The following is a 21267-nucleotide window of genomic DNA, read 5'->3' on the forward strand; positions in this document are numbered from 1 at the left end:
AGATTAATCTTTAAATACTCCCAATTTACCATGCAACCATATAGATATAGATACTATCTATCTATCTATATAGTAGATATATATACTATCTAGATAGTATATATGTATAGTACATATGTATATATATATATATATATATATACTATCCTATAAATAAAGGTATTTACTTATTTTTGTTCTTATTGAAATCCATTATTTTATTTTTGTTCTCATTGACATCCATTTTTCCACTAACTTTGCTTCTTCTATCCTGGTTGTGATTTTGAACCTGAAATGGTTTATCTAGTTAAGAAGTTATATTTTATTTATAATTTTAAACAATTTAATTCTCCCTTGAAATCTTCTCACAAGGGAAAGACATTTATGGTTATCTTTGAAGCTGTCTTCAATACACTGTTATAGGAAGTTTATCAACTTTTTGGGGTTTATTATTAAACAACATCTACTAAGTTGACTATTTTTTAATAATCATAAATATAGGTATAATTCTGTTAATAAGAGTGTCAGTTAACCAAAGTACTTTATTCCACTGAGTATCATACTATGTTGAGTCTTTTAAATTCAGAAGTAAATACTGATATTGGCTAAAAACCAGTTTTGATACATTGTAAAATCATTAACAAGTCAGTAAACTTTAATAAAATTTGCAGGTATCTTGTAGAAATTCTGTCAGTAAAATTTATTTAGACTTTACCATATTGTATAAATAATACATTTCCATCACAGCAAGTTGTAGCATTTAAAAAATAATTTGATTTTACAATACTGATAGCAAAATTTTAATTTTATTTTTTGTAAAGTTTGAAAAATACTTAGTAGGCTACTGAAAAGTATGTAAAAACTGCAGAATGAGTGGTTTGGTGGAGTTAGTTTAGTATCTATTGAACACCTTTAAGGGGAATGTTTGCTTTGTACACTTTCTGCCTTACAGGTTCTGACTTTAACAAAGATAGCATTTTGCTCTAGTAATCTTGACGCATAAGTGAATTCTACCAGAGTTGTATGGTTAAGAGGTCACAAACTTCTCATCAGTTTACTTAGTCTTACACATGTTCTTTCAGAAGCAGGAAAAGTCATTCCAACAGAGCTCCTGTCTGCCCTGTTTTACCCAAATACACAAGAAAAGTAGCCTCATGGTATATAGGTGATCTGCTCAGTTTCTGGTTATCAGAACCTGCCATAGCATATCATTCAATAGAGAATTTTTATTAGGTAAACACAGAAATAAATGCTTGTACCTATTAGTGGTTATAGAAGAAAGGTAAACTGGTTGATATTCTTCAGAAATGTGGAGAGGACACATGTCTGAGACACTCATAAGGAACTACGAACATTTATGGCATGTACTTCAAATCTCTCGAGTTTTGTTAGAGTCCTGGTTACTGCACTGTTGACCTACTGTTCTCCACTGCAGAACAGAACACAGAACTAAACAGATAAAAACATCATCATGATGTGAATAACACTTTTATATTCAGAAATATGTAAAAAGTGGTGATCGAGGTTAAGGCACCAGAGATTCAGAGGAGTGATTAAGATCTCAGATAGTTTACACCTGGGCATGAGGTACAGTTAATGAGTTTGTTCCCTCCCTCCCTCCCTTAGTTTTTATCCTTTCCTACAAACAAATGCTTTCCATATTTGACATTGCATCAGGCATAAAGCCAGAGAATACCATGATGTTTGTTATTTACTAACATAATTTATTCTAGTTTCAGATTTTTTCCCCCTCCTCTTTAGAAAGCAGGTCAAGAGCACAGACTCTGGAGCCAGAGTGCCTGATATAAATCCCAGTTCTGCCACATACTACCTATATGATTCTGGACAAGTTAACTTAAATTTACTGAACCTCAGTTTACTCATCTATGAAATGGGGATAATAACTACTTTTATAAGGTTGTCATAAGAATTAAATGTATATAAAACTATGATTAAACGAGATAAATCTATGTAAAGTGCTTAGTGTCTGGTATATAGTGACTGCTGTGTAAGTGTTGACTTTAATTGTATGTATATCAGAATTTATTAACTAAATCTATATGTAATAAATAAATTTAAATGAATGAATACATTTGCAGATATGCTGCATTCTGAGTGGAATGAAGAAGAATTATTTGCTGATTTTGTCGTGCTTAATATACTTCCTTTAGATTTGTAAAAGACATAAAACCAATTTACTTTCCCTTCAGGTATCTGTTTCTTTTTCGGGAAAGAAAGACATAAAAGTTTTACTCTATCCAGTATAATGCTTTTCACGTAATGGATGTTCTCTAAGTGTTTGTTGCATATAATCAGATTGGGAAAGAATTCTTAGATTCACTAGATTAATTGTGTTTGGAGATTGAGTAGAAAAGAAGCAAAGTTGATTTTTGGTGGTGAAGCTCAAAGTTGACGGTGGTGGTATTAATGGTAATAGGCCTCTTCTCTCCTGTGCTTACAAACTATTGTCCTGATTGATGATACTACTTAGTAAAACATTTAAGATCACTGACTCTTTAGAATTGTACTTTGTGACCTTGGATAAGTTACCAAATCATTTTGAGCCTCAGATTTCTCATCTCTAAAATAATGATAATTTTACACCTACCTTTTAGGGTTTGAGTAAAGATAAAACCTAATAATAGCTATGAAGTATTTCATTTCATTTATTGATTCAATAAATGAAAGCTGCTACTGTTATCATTATTATCTCCAAATATCTAATATTTCATTGTTCATTTTCATGGTCATATTTCCTGATGTACAGATTCCATTTCTGAAATGTTTTGTGATCATTTTAGTTGATGGAAATTCCAAGAGGCCATGTCATCTTGCTTTTCCTGCCCTGCTAGTTCTGTTACCCAGCATGAGTACTGAGGTACCAGTGGGGTTTGCATCCTAGAGTTAAGACAGGACTCGAAAGAAAGGGGAGAAGTCTTCTTTTTGACAGCATTTACTACACAGAGTTTTTCATTTCTCAGTTTAAAAAGTAAAAGAGGGGCGCCTGGGTGGCTTAGTCGGTTAAGCGTCCGACTTTCGCTTAGGTCATGATCTCGCGGTTCATGGGTTCGAGCCCCACGTAAGGCCTTGTGTTGCCAGCTCAGAGCCTGGAGCCTGTTTCAGAGTCTGTGTCTCCCTCTCTCTCTGACCCTCCCCTGCTCACGCTGTCTCTCTCTCTCTTAGAAATAAATAAAAATATTTTAAAAAAATAAAAATAAAATAAAGTAAAAGAAATGGGGCGCCTGGGTGACTTAGTCGGTTGAGCGTCCAACTTTCTCTTAGGTCATGATTTCGCGGTTCGTGGGTTCGAGCCCCGCGTCGGGCTCTGTGCTGACTGCCAGCTCAGAGCCTATTTTGAAGTCTGTGTCTCCCTCTCTCTCTGACCCTCCCCTGCTCATGCTGTCGCTGTCTCTCTCTCTCTCTCTCTCTCTCTCTCTCTCTCTCTCTCCTAGAAATAAATAAAAATATTTAAAAAAAAAATAAAAGAAATCATCTCTTGCACTGCTGGTGGGAATGCAAACTGGTGCAGCCACTCTGGAAAACAGTATCGCGATTCCTCAAAAAAATTAAAAATAGAACTACCCTACAACCCAGCAATTGCACTACTAGATATTTATCCAGGGGATATAGGTGTGCTGCTTCGAAGGGACACATGCACCCCAATGTTTATAGCAGTGCTATTGACAATAGCCAAAGTATGGAAAGAGCCCAGATGTCCATCACCAGATGAATAGATAAAGAAGATGTGGTATATATACGCAATGGAGTATTACTCCGCAATCCAAAAGAATGCAATCTTGCCATTTGCTACTACATGGATGGAACTAGAGGGTATTATGTTAAGCGAAATTAGCTAGGCAGAGAAAGACAAATATATTACTTCACTCATTTGAAGACTTTAAGATACAGAACAGGCACATAAGGGAAGGGAAGCAAAAATAATATAAAAACAAGGAGGGGGACAAAACATAAGAAACTCTTAAATACAGAGAATAAACTGAGGGTTGCTGGAGGGGTTGTGGGAGAGAGAATGGGCTAAATGGGTAGGGAGCATTAAGGAGGACACTTGTTGGGATGAGCACTGGTTGTCATACAGAGGGGATGAATCACTGAATCTACTCCTGAAATCATTATAGCACTATATGCTAACTAATTTGGATGTAAATTAATAAATAAGTTTAAAAAAAAGTAATAAGAAATCAGTGGTAGTTAACCCCTAATAGTAATTGTATTTATAAGCACCAGCAGTGACCAGTAGTTGGCATTTTAATTATGTGCATTTTATAATCTATTGTGGTAGTTATTTGGGGGGGAAAGAAGCAACATTTAATTGCATACAATTTGAGTGCTTTTTTTTTAATTAGTACATTTCTACCGTGGTTTTCCCTGCTCTTTATATAGTTTGCAGAGTGACACATGAAACATTGTGTCCATGTTGCTCTTACTTTCCTCTCTCTTTTGCAGTATCCTAGAATTTCAAAACTAGAAGGTGTGCTAGCTATTTATGTCTAGTCCTTTTATTTCATAGATGAGGAAACTAAAGAGTTTGAGATTTGGCCAGGTTGAGATATGTGCTCTTGATTCAAAATACACACGAGGGGTGCCTGGGTGACTCAGTCAGTTAGGCGTCTGATTTCAGCTTGGGTCATGATCTTGTAGTTCGTGAGTTTGAGCCCCACATCGGGCTCTGTGCTGACAGCTCAGAGCCTGGAGCCTGCTTTGTATTCTGTCTGTCTGTCTATCTGTCTGTCTCTCTCTCTCTCTCTCTGTGGCCGATCCCAGCTTGCACTCTGTCTCTCAAAAATGAATAAATGTTAAAAAAAAAAAAATAGCCACAAGATTTGGCTAAATAGTTTGCCTAATTAATGACAGACTCTGGTCTAGAACTCAGATACACCAAATTTTATACAGTTGCTTTTTAACTACCTTACCTTAGTGTTTCCCAAGTCAAAGAAGAACTGTCTTAAATTTTTTGCCATATCCTGAATGAAGAGGAAAAGAGACGAGGAAGGTGAAAAGAAAAGAGAATCTGTAATTGATATTTCAAAAGAGGACATGGGACATGATAGGATAAAAGGAAAAAGTTTGCCAGCCAGCATATTATATTGTGAGGCTGACTAGCATAGAATTTCAGTGCTTAAACATTGAAATCAAGTTGTGTGGGTTCTATTTCTGGTGCTTCTCCTTCCTAGCTATGTGACTCTGGGCAAATTATTTCTCTGTGCTCAAACTTTTTTTCTTTTTTCCTTTTCTCATTGATAGAAGGGAGGTGGGTACTAATAATAACTACCTTAGTGAAGTTCCGGACTTAGGCCTATTTGTGGAGAAAGGGAAAACCAGTTATGTGGTAATGAGTTGGCTTTAAAATACTAGGTTCAGTGGTTATTTATGATTCAGCACAAAATAACTTAAGACTTCTAATTAAGAGGTAAACAGTAGGTGTGTTTTGAGGTCTTTCATTTTAATACATATCCTGACATCTGTACCTGTTACAGTGAGGTAGGGGGATGAGGGTTCATTTTATTAAAAAAGCACCAACAGTGGTCATTTCTCAGACCATTTGTCAGGAATACACATGGACAGCAGTCTAATAAACTGGATGAGGTAGAAAATGAATATTTTCTGGAGAGTTGCTCCAGCCTTCTAACGAGTTACTCTAGCTTTCTAAGACTCATACTCAAAGCCATAGATTGAGTACTTTGGGGTGGAGGGGAGAAAAATAAGTAAAAATTCAACTAAAAGAGACTTAAGGCTTTCATATTCTAGGGAAACTAAAATGAGTCCATAAGGTTGTCTGGATGAGTTTAATGATATCTGTCTAGCTATTCCTGGACCATTTCCACCTGATAACAGCTAAAGAGATCTTTAATTTTGCCTAGTGCTCTCTTCTTAGCAGGTATTCAATATCTTTTCATTCATGTGGATGAGCTTGGCAAACAGCCACTCTGTGGTTTGATGGATAACAAGTTGGAGATAAGATAAGATCCTCAGCTCCCCTCATGTGCTATCTATATATAATTCACAGAGGTCATTCTTACCCTAGGAAGGGTTATACTGGCTGGAATTTTGGGAGAGCCTAATGTATAGTCTGTTTACATTTGACAGTAGAGGCCTTGGGAATATCTAGGGGGTGGAGAGAACCTGTAGTTTTCTTCTCCCAGTAGAGCACAGTGGCATGAGAGCTACCCTTGTAAATAAGGATAGCTTATTTACAGCCTTGTAAATAAGAATGATAACGTTGTCTATCTACATTTAAGGAAGAAGCTACAGTTAGGCAGCAAATAGTTAATTATCAAATTAATTTCATTGATTTTTGTGGGATCACAGGAGATGGAGAGATTACTTTGGGTGATCAGGAAAGAGTAAAGGGGAAGTTTTTGAGTAGAATATTTTAGGACAGACAGTATTTGTATGAATAAGATTAGAAGGAAAGTGACTTTCTGGAAATGTGGAATGACAGGACCACAAGGGCAGAAACTTCGAAATTATAAAAATCAATAAGTAATAAATAATCTTGCTTCATAAGAAAATGGTGTGGTAAGGCAGGTAACTTTTCTGTTCAGGAGATGTAGTTTATCCTTTGGGGAGTAGAGAGCCAATTAAAAATAAATTTTTATGCAGGGAATGAGGTAACAGGTTTTGTAAAGATCAGTATATTGTGGTATGAGGAATGGATCCAAAGTGAGAGTGACAAGAAATAGGAAGATGTGGAAAGATGTTATTACATAGACTTGTTTGCAATGAAATAAGACGTAGAGTAGTATGATAGGGTCAAGATCACAAAATAATTGAAAGTGGACAGATGTCTCAAAGGCAAAAAAACTGGCACATTCGGTGACTGAGGAAGATACAGAATCATATAGATTCACTCACAGAATGACGACTCCTGAATTAAACCCCCATGTGTTTTATTCAGACTTCGACAAGTTAGCTGTGGTTGTATTCTACAACTACCAGATTGTTTGATTTTGATAAATAGTTTCTCTAAAAATGGAAAAATTTAGTTGGGTGAATAAAAAAGTTTTTACTCATTGTCCTTCATTGACAGCATTGATGGGTAATAAAAGTTTAGTGTTACTTTCTCTTCTTTAGAGTAGATATTTTCTCTAGATTGTTTATCGTTTGCTAATGTCTTTATTTTTCAAGGGGAAAATGGCATAGGTTTTATAGCTTCTGCGAGTTCAAATGCAATAATTAGAAAGGACACACAAATTTTGAAATAGTATTTTATGCCTCTTGATCTCAGGTACAAAACACGAGATGAAGCAGTTAAATAGCAAAGCAAGACAGGAGGGACAGAGAATTAAAGTAAGTGTTTTCTATATATTGCATCTTATGTTCCCATTAATCTCTGTTTTGTTATGTAACTGCTCCCTCTGAATGTTCTGAATGTGAAAAAAAGCTATGAGTAAGAAAAGGGTGTATTTTAAAGTTAGGTTTAAATAAACCTGTGAGGGAAATTGTTGTTTGTTACTCTTCTTTGTTTTCAAAACATACAAACCTGCCTATAACTTGTAATCTTAGTTCTTAGATAAGGGAAAGAAATTGGGTTAGGATGATATAAGCTCCTTTAAATCTCTTGCTAGCAGATACTTTGAAGAAATCACACAGCTATTAGGTTGTCTACTTTTCCATTTTAAGCTAGGCAGACCTTCTGGGTTTTTTTGTTTGTTTTTTCAGTTTAGCCATTCTTCCAGGGACAGTGTCCATTCAGATGCTGTCACATAGCTTTGGAACCAGCCTTTTTGTCACTTTCTTAGCTCACTGTAAGTTTCACTTAACTTTGCAGGCTTATAAAATAGCATCTTTATCAGGACTGATCTTTACAATTCTCTTTTTTTAATCTTCTCATTGTTTAGCCTTTAGTGAAAGTCAAAACATTAAACTTTTAATATCTCTTATGTCCCTTTTTGTAAAATTGTTGAGGTCTTCTGACAGGTTTTTAAAATTATTTTCCATAGATACATATTTATTATTCCTAAAAACAGCATGGAAGATAGATTCAGGCTGAGTACCTTTCTAGATCTATGTAGCCTGTTTTTTAAAAAGGTTTTTTTAGTCCACCCAACAGCTGTGGACTTGAACTCCGGACCCTGAGATCAATATTTGTGTGCTCCACCAACTGAGGCGGCCAGCCAGGCACTGCAGCCTATTTTTATTAATACTAATAATCATAACTAGCATTTGTGAGAATATTGTTTAAAACCTTGACATGTTCCTTATTTTAAGCTTTATTTCAGCTTTTCAAGAAGGCATTTAAAATCCTGTCCATTTTAGAAGTAAGGAGATTGAGGTTCAGGGAAGGTGGATAAATTACCAGATATTAAACATCTAAGGCTAGTAACCAGGCAGTATGGTTCTAAATTACTGTTCTTTTCTACCATATCACACTTGGCAAAGTGTAAAAAAGACCCCAAAACAGTTGTTATTTTTTTTTGTCCAGGACTTTAATGAAAGATACTCTAGAAGTTGTAAGATGGTGGTACTGTCATTATTTATTACAGAAATATTATTTACATTTTATATTTAAAACAATATAAGCCACAGAATAAATTAGTTAAGTGTGCTTCCTGGTTTCACCACTCTGACCTTGGAAAAGATAAGATACTTAAATTTTGAGCCTCATATTTCTCATCTGCAAAGAGATTTGCCTTATAACAAGTATATGAAAATTAAATGCAGGAAGTTTTATAAAGCATAATTTCTGTAATTTATTAAGTAGTTTATAAGTGTTCTCTTCATTTTACATTTAATCTCATGAAAACTATACATCCATTCTGATAGTAAACCATGAAGGAATTTTACAAGTCTCAGAGAGTCCTTAGAGAAACAGCTGTTTTGAATTTGTGGAGTATGTCCTGAACAAAATGAGAGACAGATTGATCAACAAGAGGTTCTATAAGTAAATAGTTCACAAAATTAAAACTGTTGGAAAGGTATATTGCATTACAGCGTTTGCTATTTAGAGATTATTGGGGGTGGGGGGGCATTGGGCAACCCAGATTTGACAGAATGTAGATTCTTTAGTTCCTCAAATTTGTTTGAAAGGATATCTACCTCACAGGATGGTTAATGAGACCTCAGTGAGCTTATGTATGCTGAAGACTTACTAGCATGATCAATTAATGTTAGCTACTTTTGTCATATACTAACATTTTTATTTCAAGAATAACAAATTTAGAGTTTTCCTCCACTGTATTGAACTATTAATCCTTTATGCTATCAAATAAAATAATTACTTTAATGTGATTTTATATCATAATCAATGTGCTACTTTTTGCATGAAGTAGACCCTCTTCTTGGTGTTTAATGTATGTTATTTAGTGATTAGCAAGAAGGGATCAACTGTCCTGTACCAAATACTTTCTCTGCATTGGTGATACCATTACATCTTACTGAGTTTATAGTTTTCTGAGCTCTTGCTCTGTAAATATTCTTGATTTCACACTAACCTTATCTTACTCTCTTAGATCACTTTTATTTAGTATCTTTCTTCCCAATTTGGAATTTTGTAGTCTTCTCCTGGGCTTTTACTCTTCTTTCTGGGATGTTCACATGGAATTCTTTTTTTTTTTTTCCCCATAGTTCTTTCATTTATGCAGCATTTATTGAGATTCCACAATTTTCTGGTCACTGGAATTAGTTAAGCAAAACAAAAATGATCAGTCCATATTATCTGGGCAAAAGGAATGTTCATTCTCTTGAAAAAATCACAATACTATTGAGTGGTAAAAGTTATAGTAATGATGGCCTGGGGAGAGTAGAAGCACAGAAACAGAAGCAATACTTGGTTATGAAGCCTCTAGGGCAAATCAGTTGAAAATTGTAATATGTCTTATAATACAAAGAACAAAGGACTTAAGCCTGGAGACTTCTCCAATTACACAAGCATACTTGATCAAAAGAGTTAGTTATTCTGGACATTAGTTCACAATATGTAAAGCAAAAATTTTCAACAAGATCATAGTTTCTCAAACTGTGCTTAATAGGATATTAATAAATGTATAAATACAGAACTCCATAGTCCAATATATTTGTGTTATTGAGTTAAAATTAGAGTTCTTTGTTGTTCGATTTCTCAGTTTTTAATAAATTACTGCATGTTATAAATCCTTAAGAAAGGTATAGAATATACTTCTCACAGTTTTTTACCCACCTTGGAATCCTTCTATATTACTTAAGAATTAAGTTTGACTGTTAGTCAAGAATAGTACATTGGATGACTTGTACATTCAACCATTCATCTAGAACTTTGTACATTCAACCATTCACCCATTGTGAATTCATTTTTGTATAAGATGTTATGTAAGGGTTGGAAGAGATTTTTTTTTTATAAAGCTATACAGTTTTTTTTTTAACCATCATTTGTTGAAAAGATTATCTTCCTCATTGAATTCTCTTGATGTCTCTGTTGAAATCAGTTGACTGTGTGTGTGAGAATCAATTTCTAAACTCTGTTTTGTTCTACTGATTTTTCAAAATCTTTACGCCAATGCCATACCATTTTAATTACCATTCCTTTAAAATAAATCCTCCTGTCAGGTAGGGTTGTAGGCCCTCCAGTCTTGTTATTATGTTTCCAAATTGCTTTATAAATCCTAGGCAGTTTACATATAAATTGAAAATTTTTAAACCAGTATATCAGTTTCTACAATTTTTTCTGAGATTGTATGGTTGAGATTGTGTTGAATTTGTAGATCATTTTAAGAAGAATTGATATCTTAACAATGTAGTTTCTTATCTATAAATATGGAATCTCTCTCTAGTTAATTTCTTTAAGTCATATTTTATAGTTTTCAGTGAACACATCTTACACATCTTTTATTTAGTTCCACCTTCATAATTTTTGATGCTATTATAATATTTTTATTTCAACTTCTGGGTGTTCATGGTCTTACATAGGACTACAATACGTTTTTGTATATTGATCTTATATCCTGCACCTTGGTAAACTCACTAGCTGTGGTAGCTTTTTTGTACATGCCGGAGGATTTTCTTTTTGGGTAGTATGTCATCCATGAACAGTGAGAGTAACTTTTTCCTTTCCAATCTGGAATTCATTCCTCTTATTGAATTGGTTATGATTTCTGGTACAGTGTTTAATAGAAATAGTAAGAGTGCATAGATTTACCTTGTCCTTGATGTTGGGTTAACAGTCAGTGTTTCACCATTAAGTATGATGTTAATTGTCAGTTTCATTGATGTGATTTATTAGATTAAGGACATTCCCTTCTATTCCAAATTTGTTGAGAGTATTTATCAAAAATGGATTTTTGAATTATATGCAATGTTTTTTCCACATTTGTTGAAAATATCTGATTGTTTTTAGTGTGTTATTCTGGGAATTATAGTGATTACTGTTTTAAATTTTAAATGAACTTTGCATTCCTGAAATAAATAGCACTGTGCTATGATTTATTGTCCTTTATATATATTACTGAATTCAGTTTGCTAAAATGTTAAGAATTTTTATATACTTTTTAAATGTTTATTTATTTTGAGAGAAAGAGAGAGCTAATGAAAAGGGGATGGACAGAGAGAGAGAGAAAATCTCAAACAGGCTCCTTCGTGTAAGCACAGAGCCCATTGCAGGGCTCAATCCCATGAATCATGAAATCGTGACCTGAGCTGAAACAAAGAGTCTGATGCTTAACCACTGAGCCACCCAGGCACCCTAAGAATTTTTATATTTGAGTAATACTGATCTGTAGGATTTTTTTCTTCTTTTACTATCTTTGCCAGAATTAGTTTACGTGATAATATTGGCATCAAAGAATGGGAGAGGTATTACCACATCTTTTGCAGGAATCTGTAGCATTAGCATTATTTCTTCTTAAATATTTGGTAGAATCCGCTAGTTAAGACATGTGGACCTAGAGTTTTCTTTTGGAGAGTATTTTTACTTAAAACTTCAATTTCATAAATAAATAAAGAAGTATGTCTATTTGTCCATTTCATCTAAGTTGAAATTATAGGCATAAAGTTCATATTATTTCTTTGTTATCTTTTAAATATTTGTATTAGTTGTTTTTGATATTTAACAAAGTACCACAGATTAGTGGATTAACATAGCACACGTTTATTGTCTCAGTTTCTATTCATGACGCTTTTTGTATAGCTTAGCGGGGTCCTCTTCTGCAGTCCCTTACAATGTTGTCAGCAAGATATTGGTCAGAACTGAGGTCCCATCTGAAAGATCTTTTGAGGGACAGTCTGCTTCCAAGCTCATAAGTGTTTTGCCAGACTCACTTCTTTGATTTGTTGTACTGAAGGTGACAGTTCCATCTTGGCTCTTGGCTGGAAACTGCCTTCTTAGGTATCTTGCCACCTGCGCCTTTTCTACCATGGCAGCTTACTTCATTAAAGATAGCAAGGGAGGAGGTCTGCTAGCAAGATGGAAGACACATTATGGAGCCTAATCATAGATATGACATCACCTCACTTTGCCACATTGTTTTGGTTAAAAGCAAATCGTTAGGCCAGCTCAGACTTCTAGGGAATAGTTTATTTAGGGATGCCAATACTAGAAAACAGAGACCATCTTAGAGTCTACCTGGCACAGTATTTGTAGAATCTGTAGTTAGAATCCCTACCTCATTCCTCATTCAGGTAAATTGATTGAATCCTCTTTTTTTTTCTTTTTTATGAATATGGCTAGAGGCTTATTTTAATATTCTCAAAGAACTAGTTTTTTGTTTCATTGGTTTTCTCTGTTTTTCTGTTTTCAGTATGTTTGACTTCTCTTATTCTTACCTTTATTTTGACTTTAATTTGCTCTGTTTTATAGTTTCTTAAGGTATAAGATGAGATCATTGATTTAAGGCCTTTTATCTTTTCTAACACCTATTTAGTGCTATAAATTTTCCTCTGACTTTGGTGTTATCTGCATCCTGCAGTTTTTGCCATGTTGTGTTTTCATTTCATTAAGTTCAAAATACTTTATAATTTTCCTATTAATTTCTTCTTTGACTCATGGGTTACTTACAAGTGTATTGTTTAATTTTGAAATATTTGGGGATTCTCTAGTGATATTTTTATTATTGATAATTAATTTCATTATTGGCAAAGAATATGCAGTAGTCCTTTGTGTAGGTCCATTTTTTAGGTGGTATTATTTTTCTTATGATTCAAGAACTTTTAATATTTTTCATTGTGAGGGTCTGGTGCTGATAAAATGTTTCATTTCCTACATGTCTGAAATATTCTTTCTTTCTTTTCTTTCTTTCTTTCTTTCTTTCTTTCTTTCTTTCTCTCTCTCTCTCTCTCTCTCTCTCTCTCTCTCTCTCTCTCTCTCTTTTGGCTAGGTATAGAGTTCTGAGTGGAGATATCGCCCTCTTTTTACCCCCTCTGTAGTCCCAGGATTCACTTTGTTTCCCCTCTCTCAGGGGTCAGTATCCTGCACTGCCCATGTCCGATGTCTCAGAACTGCTGTTTAGTTTTTTGATTGTTTCAAGTGTGAGGATTAATCTGGTCTCTGTTACTCTATCCTGGAAAGTAGAAGGAGAAATGGAGTTTTCAGCTCACCTGATCTGATAAGGGCCATGGATTTGCTTTATAAGTGGATACCCTAGGAGCAGCACATTAAGAATAAATGGAGAAATGAAGCCTGTACTATTAGATTTTTCTTCACAAGACTGAAAGCTGGCTCAGTCAAGAAATCCTTCTAATTTAGATACCAAATTCGCTATTTTGTAGTTCCTTTCTTTACTACCAACAGTCCCCAAATATTTGGCCACTGATACTTTGTAATCTGAAGACAAAAATCTCTTTTTTAATAAGATTAAATAACTGCCACCAACTAGCTGTGTGAAATTAAGCATGCCCCCTTGAATTCTCTGAATCTTTTTTCCCTTTGAAATGTGGCCTCTATTTTATTTTTTTAATTTTTTTTTTTTTTTAAATTTCTGAGAGAGAGACATCATGAGCAGGGGAGGGTCAGAGAGGGAGGGAGGTTCAGAATCTGAAACAGGCTTCAGGCTCTGAGCTGGCTGTCAGCACAGAGCCCAACGCGGGGCTCAAACCCACGAACTGTGAGATCATGACCTGAGCTTAAGTTGGCTGCTTAAATGACTAAGCCACCCAGGCACCCCATGAGGCCTCTATTTTAAATAGTCTTAAACCAGGGCTTCCAAGTTCTGACAAAGTAGTGGTAATCAGGTTCATAATTAATTTAAAAACAAATAATTTAATCCAGCAATTTATTTAGTATGTTCCAAAGACCTCTCTGTGTCCCTGAGACCTTTTTAGAGTGTTTACAACATTAAAACTATTTTCATACTACTAAAACATTCTTTGTCATTTCAGTCTTACTCTTTCTTTGTACTGTGGAGTTTCCAAATGTACCTGATATATGCTGATGTCTTTGCCCTGAGTTCTTCTGTATTTAGTTTCTCAGGTTTAGTTTCTAATATGGTAAATGTCACTCAAATGTTCCACATAAACAGAAGTTTTTTGGGATTCTCAGTATTTTTTTAATGTTTATTTTTGAGGGGGGGAAGGAGGGAGGGGCAGACAGAGAGAGGGAGACACAGAATCTGAAGCAGGTCCAAGCACAGTGCCTGACACAGACTCAAACTCACAAACTTCGAAATCATGACCTAAGCCAAAGTCAGACACTTAATCGGCTGAGCCACCCAGGTGCCCCCTCAATATTTTTTAAGACAAAATATTTTTATACAACAGGTCCTAAGACCAAAGGGATTCTGAGAATTTGAAAATGGCTTGCCTAATGAAAATTATTCCCTTTTTAAGTATATACTTTGTTGCCAGATTTCTTGGTGCTGGAAATGAAAAATTCAGTGACTAACATTAAGTCATGCTGTCATAGTTCCCGTGTTTAAATCAGTTCTCTACCGTTCTCTGGCTTTGAGAAAGTTAAATTCCCTGAGACAAAATTTCCTCATTTTTGCGATAGGGAAAATACAGTATCTATATAAAGATAGTTTAAATTCATTGATACACTGTAAGAAAGCCTTTAACTCAATGGTGCCTCAGAGAAGGCACACAGTAAGTTAGCTGTGATGATCATGAAGCCACCAGAGGTGTGTTTGTTGACAATTTGTTTTCTCGTTATTTTCAGGTTTCATTATGCTTTAGGACATTTTTAGCAAATCGTCTTGCTATTTCTTCTGCTTGTCTGAGAGTGCTCATTCTGGTTTGATGTTCTCATCTGAAGTTGTGCTGGTATATTACCATCTTCTGTTCTTAGTCAACCCAGGAGGTTTAACTTGAAAGTTGGCACACTGGCTCAAGCATCATTTAAAATGTTATCAGTCATGCCATTTTGCCCGTTAGACATGTTGATAAGTCTAAGAATACTTATCAAACCTTTGGAAACTATACTGTGACACACCTTAGGCCCAGACCTCATGCAAAAGTTACTCAGTTTATTAAAATATCTTTAGATATTGTTTGTCTTTTCTGAACTATGAACTCCTTAACATCAAAGCCTCTTCTTCATTCTTGTATCCAAGCAGCTAGCATAGTGCTTGATAAATTATTGGCAGAAATACAATAGGTATGCATATGTATTGTCATACTTTCATATGCACAGTTTAATATCTTTAATTTTGTAAGTCACTAGATTAAAATGATACGAAACACAGGTAAAAGGATAGGCTAGGGACACCTGGGTGGCACAGTCAATTAAGCGTTTGACTTGGGCTCAGGTCACGATCTCATGGTCTGAGTTCAAGCCCCACATTGGGCTCTGTGCTGACAGCTCAGAGCCTGGAGCCTCCTTCAGATTCTGTGTCTACCCCACTCTCTGCCCCTCGCCTGCTCATCCTCTGTCTCTCTGTCTCTCAACAATAAATAAAAATGTTAAAATTATTTTTAATTAAAAAAAGGGATAGGCTATAAGGAAGAGGAAGATGAGAAGGAAGTCATCAAGAGCAAGAAAGACAAAAGAAGATGGCCCTCACAGAAGTGTTGATAAACACACCTGATGGCATCTAGGTTAGAGATTGATAGTATACACTGAAAACAAAAGAAATCAAAGCAGAAAGCTGGTAAAAAGACTGGTAATACTGTGAACTACTGTTGATTATCAAAGGAATTCTGGTCTGTTTTTCTAAGTATCTGAAAAGTTTGTATTATATGCAAATATAGTTAACAAATACTACATTTTTGTGTTTGAAATACAGTAAAACAGTATCAGTTTGGACTGCATGTCTCAATCACAGTACAATTTTACCTTTAAAGAAGTAACTATCCTGTTATTTTTGCTTTTAATTATGTATATTAGTCAGTATTCTTTTTTAAGTGTTAGTTAATTTTGGGAGAGATCACCAGCAGGGGAGGGGCAGAGGAACAGTGAGAAAGAGAATCCCAAGCAGGTTCCATGATGTCAGCGCAGAACTTGACGTTGGGTTTGATCCCATGACTGTGAGATCGTGACCTGAGCCAAAATCAAGAGTGGGGCACTTAACTGGCAGAGCCACCTAGGTGCTCCACCAGAAGTATTCTAATAAAGTAATGCCACTTAATCTTGCCTTGCCAGTTTTATTTAATTAAATAAGTAGAATGCATATACACATATCAGAGTGGAGTTTCCTTTTGATAATGGATCAGATAGCTATACGTGTTGTTGCTTACTAAACGAAGTTCCTGGTTTATGTTTTAATATCATATTTTATGAAGAATGCTATCTTTATACAACAGAATAGCAACAGAGTGAGATGCGTCTCCTAAGAAGCTTTCAAAAACCCTTACTAATAGACAGAGCAATAGATTCTACACCTCTAGGGTGCATGCTTTTTAGAATAGAAGAAGGCTGGAACTATTTTTATTACATTAATTGTCTCCCTTTTTTATGAATTCACTTAATATGGTTAAACATATGTATGATATGAATGAGCTAAGCTATCTGGACATGTGAATAGCCACAAAAGTCCTACTTTTAGTGATTTTAAAAAGCTAGTTTGCCTGTATTCAAATCTTGTATGTATTCCTCAAACTGACAAATAAGTACTCCCCCAGAGGTCCTTCCTCAGCACGATGTTGGAGTTATTCAGAAGCCTTCTGGGTTAGGCAGCTGTTGGGGAAAGAGAGAGCTTTATTTGCTGATATGTAAAAGAAAGTCTGGCAAACATGCAAAAATGAGTGATGGGTCTTCTCTTACAAAAGGACCACGACAACGAGAGAGGTGATGTACTTAGAGTCTAATTCCATTGATGTTCTTAACAATAAATGCTAACCAAAAAAAGAAAATTTTCTTAAATACATCCTTTGAAATATTATGAACATATTGATGGGAAGCAGTGATTCTAAAGCTGTACATGTGTCTGTTTACAAATATAACTTTAAAAATACTTTCCTAAACTAAAAAAATTAGAAGCTTTCTCAAATTTTAAGTACTTTGTCAAATTTAAAAATTCTTAAAATTAAAAATAAGGAAATGTCAGTGCATGCAGTGGCCACCTCCATTTTATTATGCACCTCATTTATAGCATTTTTTAATTCATCATAACCATTTTTAAGATCCATGATTGTTGGGAGCCATTCATGAACTCACTAGTTAAGAATATACCTTGTGAGGGGCGCCTGGGTGGCTTAGTCGGTTAAGCGTCCGACTTTCGCTTAGGTCTTGATCTTGCGGTTCGTGGGTTCGAGCCCCGCGTCGGGCTCTTTGCTGACTGCCGACTCAGAGCCTGGAGCCTGTTTCAGAGTCTGTGACTCCCTCTCTCTCTGACCCTCCCCTGCTCACGCTGTCTTCTCTCTCTCTCTCCTAGAAATAAATTAAAAAATTAAAAAAAAAAAAAAAGAATACACCTTGTGAAGTTAAGGCAGGCTTGCAAGGTCTCCTGCTGTCAGATGATGACCGATATCTGCTCCCACTTAATTGTTTTTGCTTGAGCACGAACCACCAAGGCACCTTGTTGATTGGTATCGGGAGTGACTTGTCCCCTTATTCTGGCCCTGGCACGCTGATTGCACCTTGTGAATTGAAGAGGCAGAGAGGAAAATAGGTGAATTAGAAGATAAAATTATAGAAAAAGAGGAAGCCAAGAAATAGAGAGATAAATTGATCCAGGAGTGAAAAAGGAGAATTTGAGAACGGAATGATAACAATCAAATGGAACAATATCCGTATCATAGGAATTCCAGAGGAAAAAGAGAGAAAGGGGCGAAAGGGGTACTTGAACAAATTATAGCCTAGAACTTCTCCAATATGGGGAAGGAAACACACTTTGAAATCCAAGAGGCACAGTGAATTCCCCTCAGATGTAGCCTGAATCTATCTTCTGCATGACCTGAGCCAAAACCAAGAGTTGGACGCTTAACCAACTGAGACACCCAGGCTCCATATTCTTGCTTTATTTGTCAGAGGTTATTTGAACACAAAAGTTTTGATTTATTTCTGGACTCCCTATTCTGTTTCTTTGATCTAAATGTCTGTTTTTGTGCTAGTGCCATCTTGTTTTGATTACTATAGCTTTATAGTGTATCTTGAAATCTGGGATTGTGATACCTGAAGTTTTGTTCTTTCTTTTGCCAAATGAGGTCTTTTGTGCTTCCATATACATTTCAGCACTATGTGTTCTAGGTCTGTGAATAATGCTATTGTTACTTTCTTAGGAATTGCATTCTATCTGTATATTGTCTTAGGTAGCATGGACATTTTAACAATATTGGTTCTTCTTATCCATGAGCATGGAATATTTTTCCATTTGTTTGTGTCATCTTTAGTTTCTTTCATCAGCATTTTATAGTTTTTATGGTACAGGTCTTTCATCTCCTTGGTTAAGTTTACTCTTGAGTATTTTATTCATTTTGGAGTAACTGGAATTGGGATTTATTTTTTTAATTCTCTTTCTGCTATTTTATTTTTATTGAAACAAAATGCAACAAATCTCTATATATTAATTTGTTTCCTGTACCTTTACTAAATTTATCAGTTCTGGTAGATTTTTGGTGGATATACTGTTTTCTATATCTAATATCATGTAATGAGGAAAAAGTGAAATTTTACTTTCTATTTACCTATCTGGATACTATTAAAAATTTTTTTCTGATTGCTGTTGCTAGGACTTCAAATACTATGTTGAATAAAAGTGTAAGAATGGTAACAAGAAAAAAAATAAGGAAATGTCCAAGAAAAATTTGATGAACTCCTTCACTAACCTATTCATTTAGTATAGAAGTCTCGGGACACCTGGGTGGCTCAGTCAGTTAAGTGTCCGACTTCAGCCCAAGTCATGAGCCTATGATTCATGAGTTTGAGCCCTGCATTGGGCTCTGTGTCCCAGCTTGGAGCCTGCTTTGGATTCTCTCTCTCTCTCTCTCTCTCTCTCTTTCTCTCTCTCTCTCTGTCTCTGTCTCTGTCTCTCTCTCTCTGCCTGTCCCCTGCTCACTCAAGCTCAGTCTCTCTCTCTCAAAAATAAATAAATATTTAAAAATTTAATATAGAAGTCTCTGCTAAGAGAACTTTAGCTAGTTTTTAGTTAAAGTTTTTTAGTTTTTTTTTTTTAGTTTTCAGAAGCCCATTTATCATTCATCTCTAAAAGTTAGGTTTTGTGTAACAGATACAGTCACAGAGTAGTTGTGCCTACCTCTCGTATCTGATGATGATGCTTTTCTGTTTTTTAAGAAAGTCCTAACATTTCAGCTGCTGAGAACTCTGCAAGAGAAACTATAAATCAGGCATCAGGGACACTGTCTTCCTCTGGTATTAGGTAGAAATAAAGCTTTCTTTACTTGCTCTTTTCTTTGTTGGAATATCTATGTGGCACATGTGGTACTTTAGCTTGGTACCTACCAGGGACTCCGCAGAGTTCCAGGAACTGAAGAAAGGCATAATGGGTCTTTTTCCTAAAAGTCCTTTTGTATTCATTTGCTATGTCTGGGTAGCTTCAGTTCTGCAGAATAAGTTAACCAATTCCCTAAGGAAGATGAGGTGCCTCCTCTGACACTGTTTCTCTGGGTGAGCCTCAGGATGAAGTTGGGTTTAAGGCTCTGACCCTAAAGATTCCTACCTCTATAGGAATACAGACATGTATTTGTTGTTTTTACCATCTTTAGTGCCATTCAGATACCTTAGTTTGTTGTAATAGAAATAGAGTTATGTAGCCTTTCTCTAGAGTTTTCCCCACATTTCATTATAATTGCCATATCATCATAAACTCCATCTTACATGGGGGCACGCAACTGTTGGTCCTGACGGTACATAAATTTGCTTCTAGGTTTGTTGGGGCCTCTGTTTACATCCTCTGCAGGAACTATCTCAGCATTTTGAAGGTTGCCACAGTTTATCCCCACTTTGGGCAGGGGAGTGTTCTATAAGAGGAATGAATGAATGTACTTGATAATCCATTCACTAAAGGAGATTTTTCCATTTCCCATTTTGTTGCTTTATCTCCATCAAAATCTATGGGTTCAAAAATTCTCAGAAGCTCTTTTGACTACCTCCAATATTTCAAAAACCACTTGCCAAATTGGGCAATTTGTTATTGGGCAAAATGTTACTTTTTTTATTGTTTTGTTGTTGCATTTACCTGGCTTAATTCCTTTATCACCTGTGAATTACTGTTTAAACATACATACTCTTCATATTGTGTGGCTCTACCCTGTCATTGAGCCATTTAATTCACAATAATTCTAGGGAGGAACAGTTATTACTAGAGAGGCAGCATTGCATGATGGACTCTGGAGTCAGACTGCTTGGGTTGAGACTCATTCTGCTACTTACTATTGGATATCATGTGAATTGTGTAAATTTTCTGGACTCATTTTCTTTTTTTTTTTTTAATTTTTTTTAAATTTTTTTTAATGTTTTATTTATTTCTAGGAGAGAGAGAGAGAGAGAGAGACAGCATGAGCAGGGGAGGGTCAGAGAGAGAGGGAGTCACAGACTGAAACAGGCTCCAGGCTCTGAGCTGGCAGTCAGCACAGAGCCCGACGCGGGGCTCGAACCCACGAACCGCGAGACCATGACCTAAGCGAAAGTCGGACGCTTAACCGACTAAGCCACCCAGGCGTCCCTCTGGATTCATCTTCTTTTCTGTGTAATGGGAATAATAGTTCATGGGGTTGTGAGGAGTCATGATGTTGTGAGGATTAAGTGAGAAAAGCCCTTAACTCATGTTCTGGCGAATAGTATCATGAAATGTATGCTATTATTGTTGGAATAGGAAACCTTAAATTAGTTAGAGTGAGTGAAAACTTCATATGTATTCCTAAAAGGAATCCCTCATCTTTCATCTATGTGTTATTTACTTTCACCTTCAGGGAAATAAATCCAGGCCACGGATTTCCCATCCCTGTGAGCCAATTATCAAAGAACTTTTC

General features: G+C 35.6%; 1 protein-coding gene across 8 annotated transcripts in view; it reads left to right on the plus strand.

Moving 5' to 3' along the window:
• TCF12 (transcription factor 12) overlaps nt 1–21267 on the plus strand; it is a 366706-nt gene that overhangs the window by 157215 nt on the left and 188224 nt on the right. The window contains exon 2 of one of the 8 annotated variants that reach the window (XM_039230618.1): nt 7226–7287. The exons of the other annotated variants lie outside the window; for them this stretch is intronic. Coding sequence (XP_039086549.1) covers nt 7240–7287 — 48 coding nt within the window. The 5' untranslated portion in view covers nt 7226–7239. The remainder of the gene's footprint in view (nt 1–7225; nt 7288–21267) is intronic. 8 annotated transcript variants of the gene reach the window in all.

Source organism: Hyaena hyaena, unplaced genomic scaffold, assembly GCF_003009895.1.
Source record: "Hyaena hyaena isolate Hyena2069 unplaced genomic scaffold, ASM300989v1 scaffold_49, whole genome shotgun sequence".
NCBI lineage: Eukaryota > Metazoa > Chordata > Mammalia > Carnivora > Hyaenidae > Hyaena > Hyaena hyaena.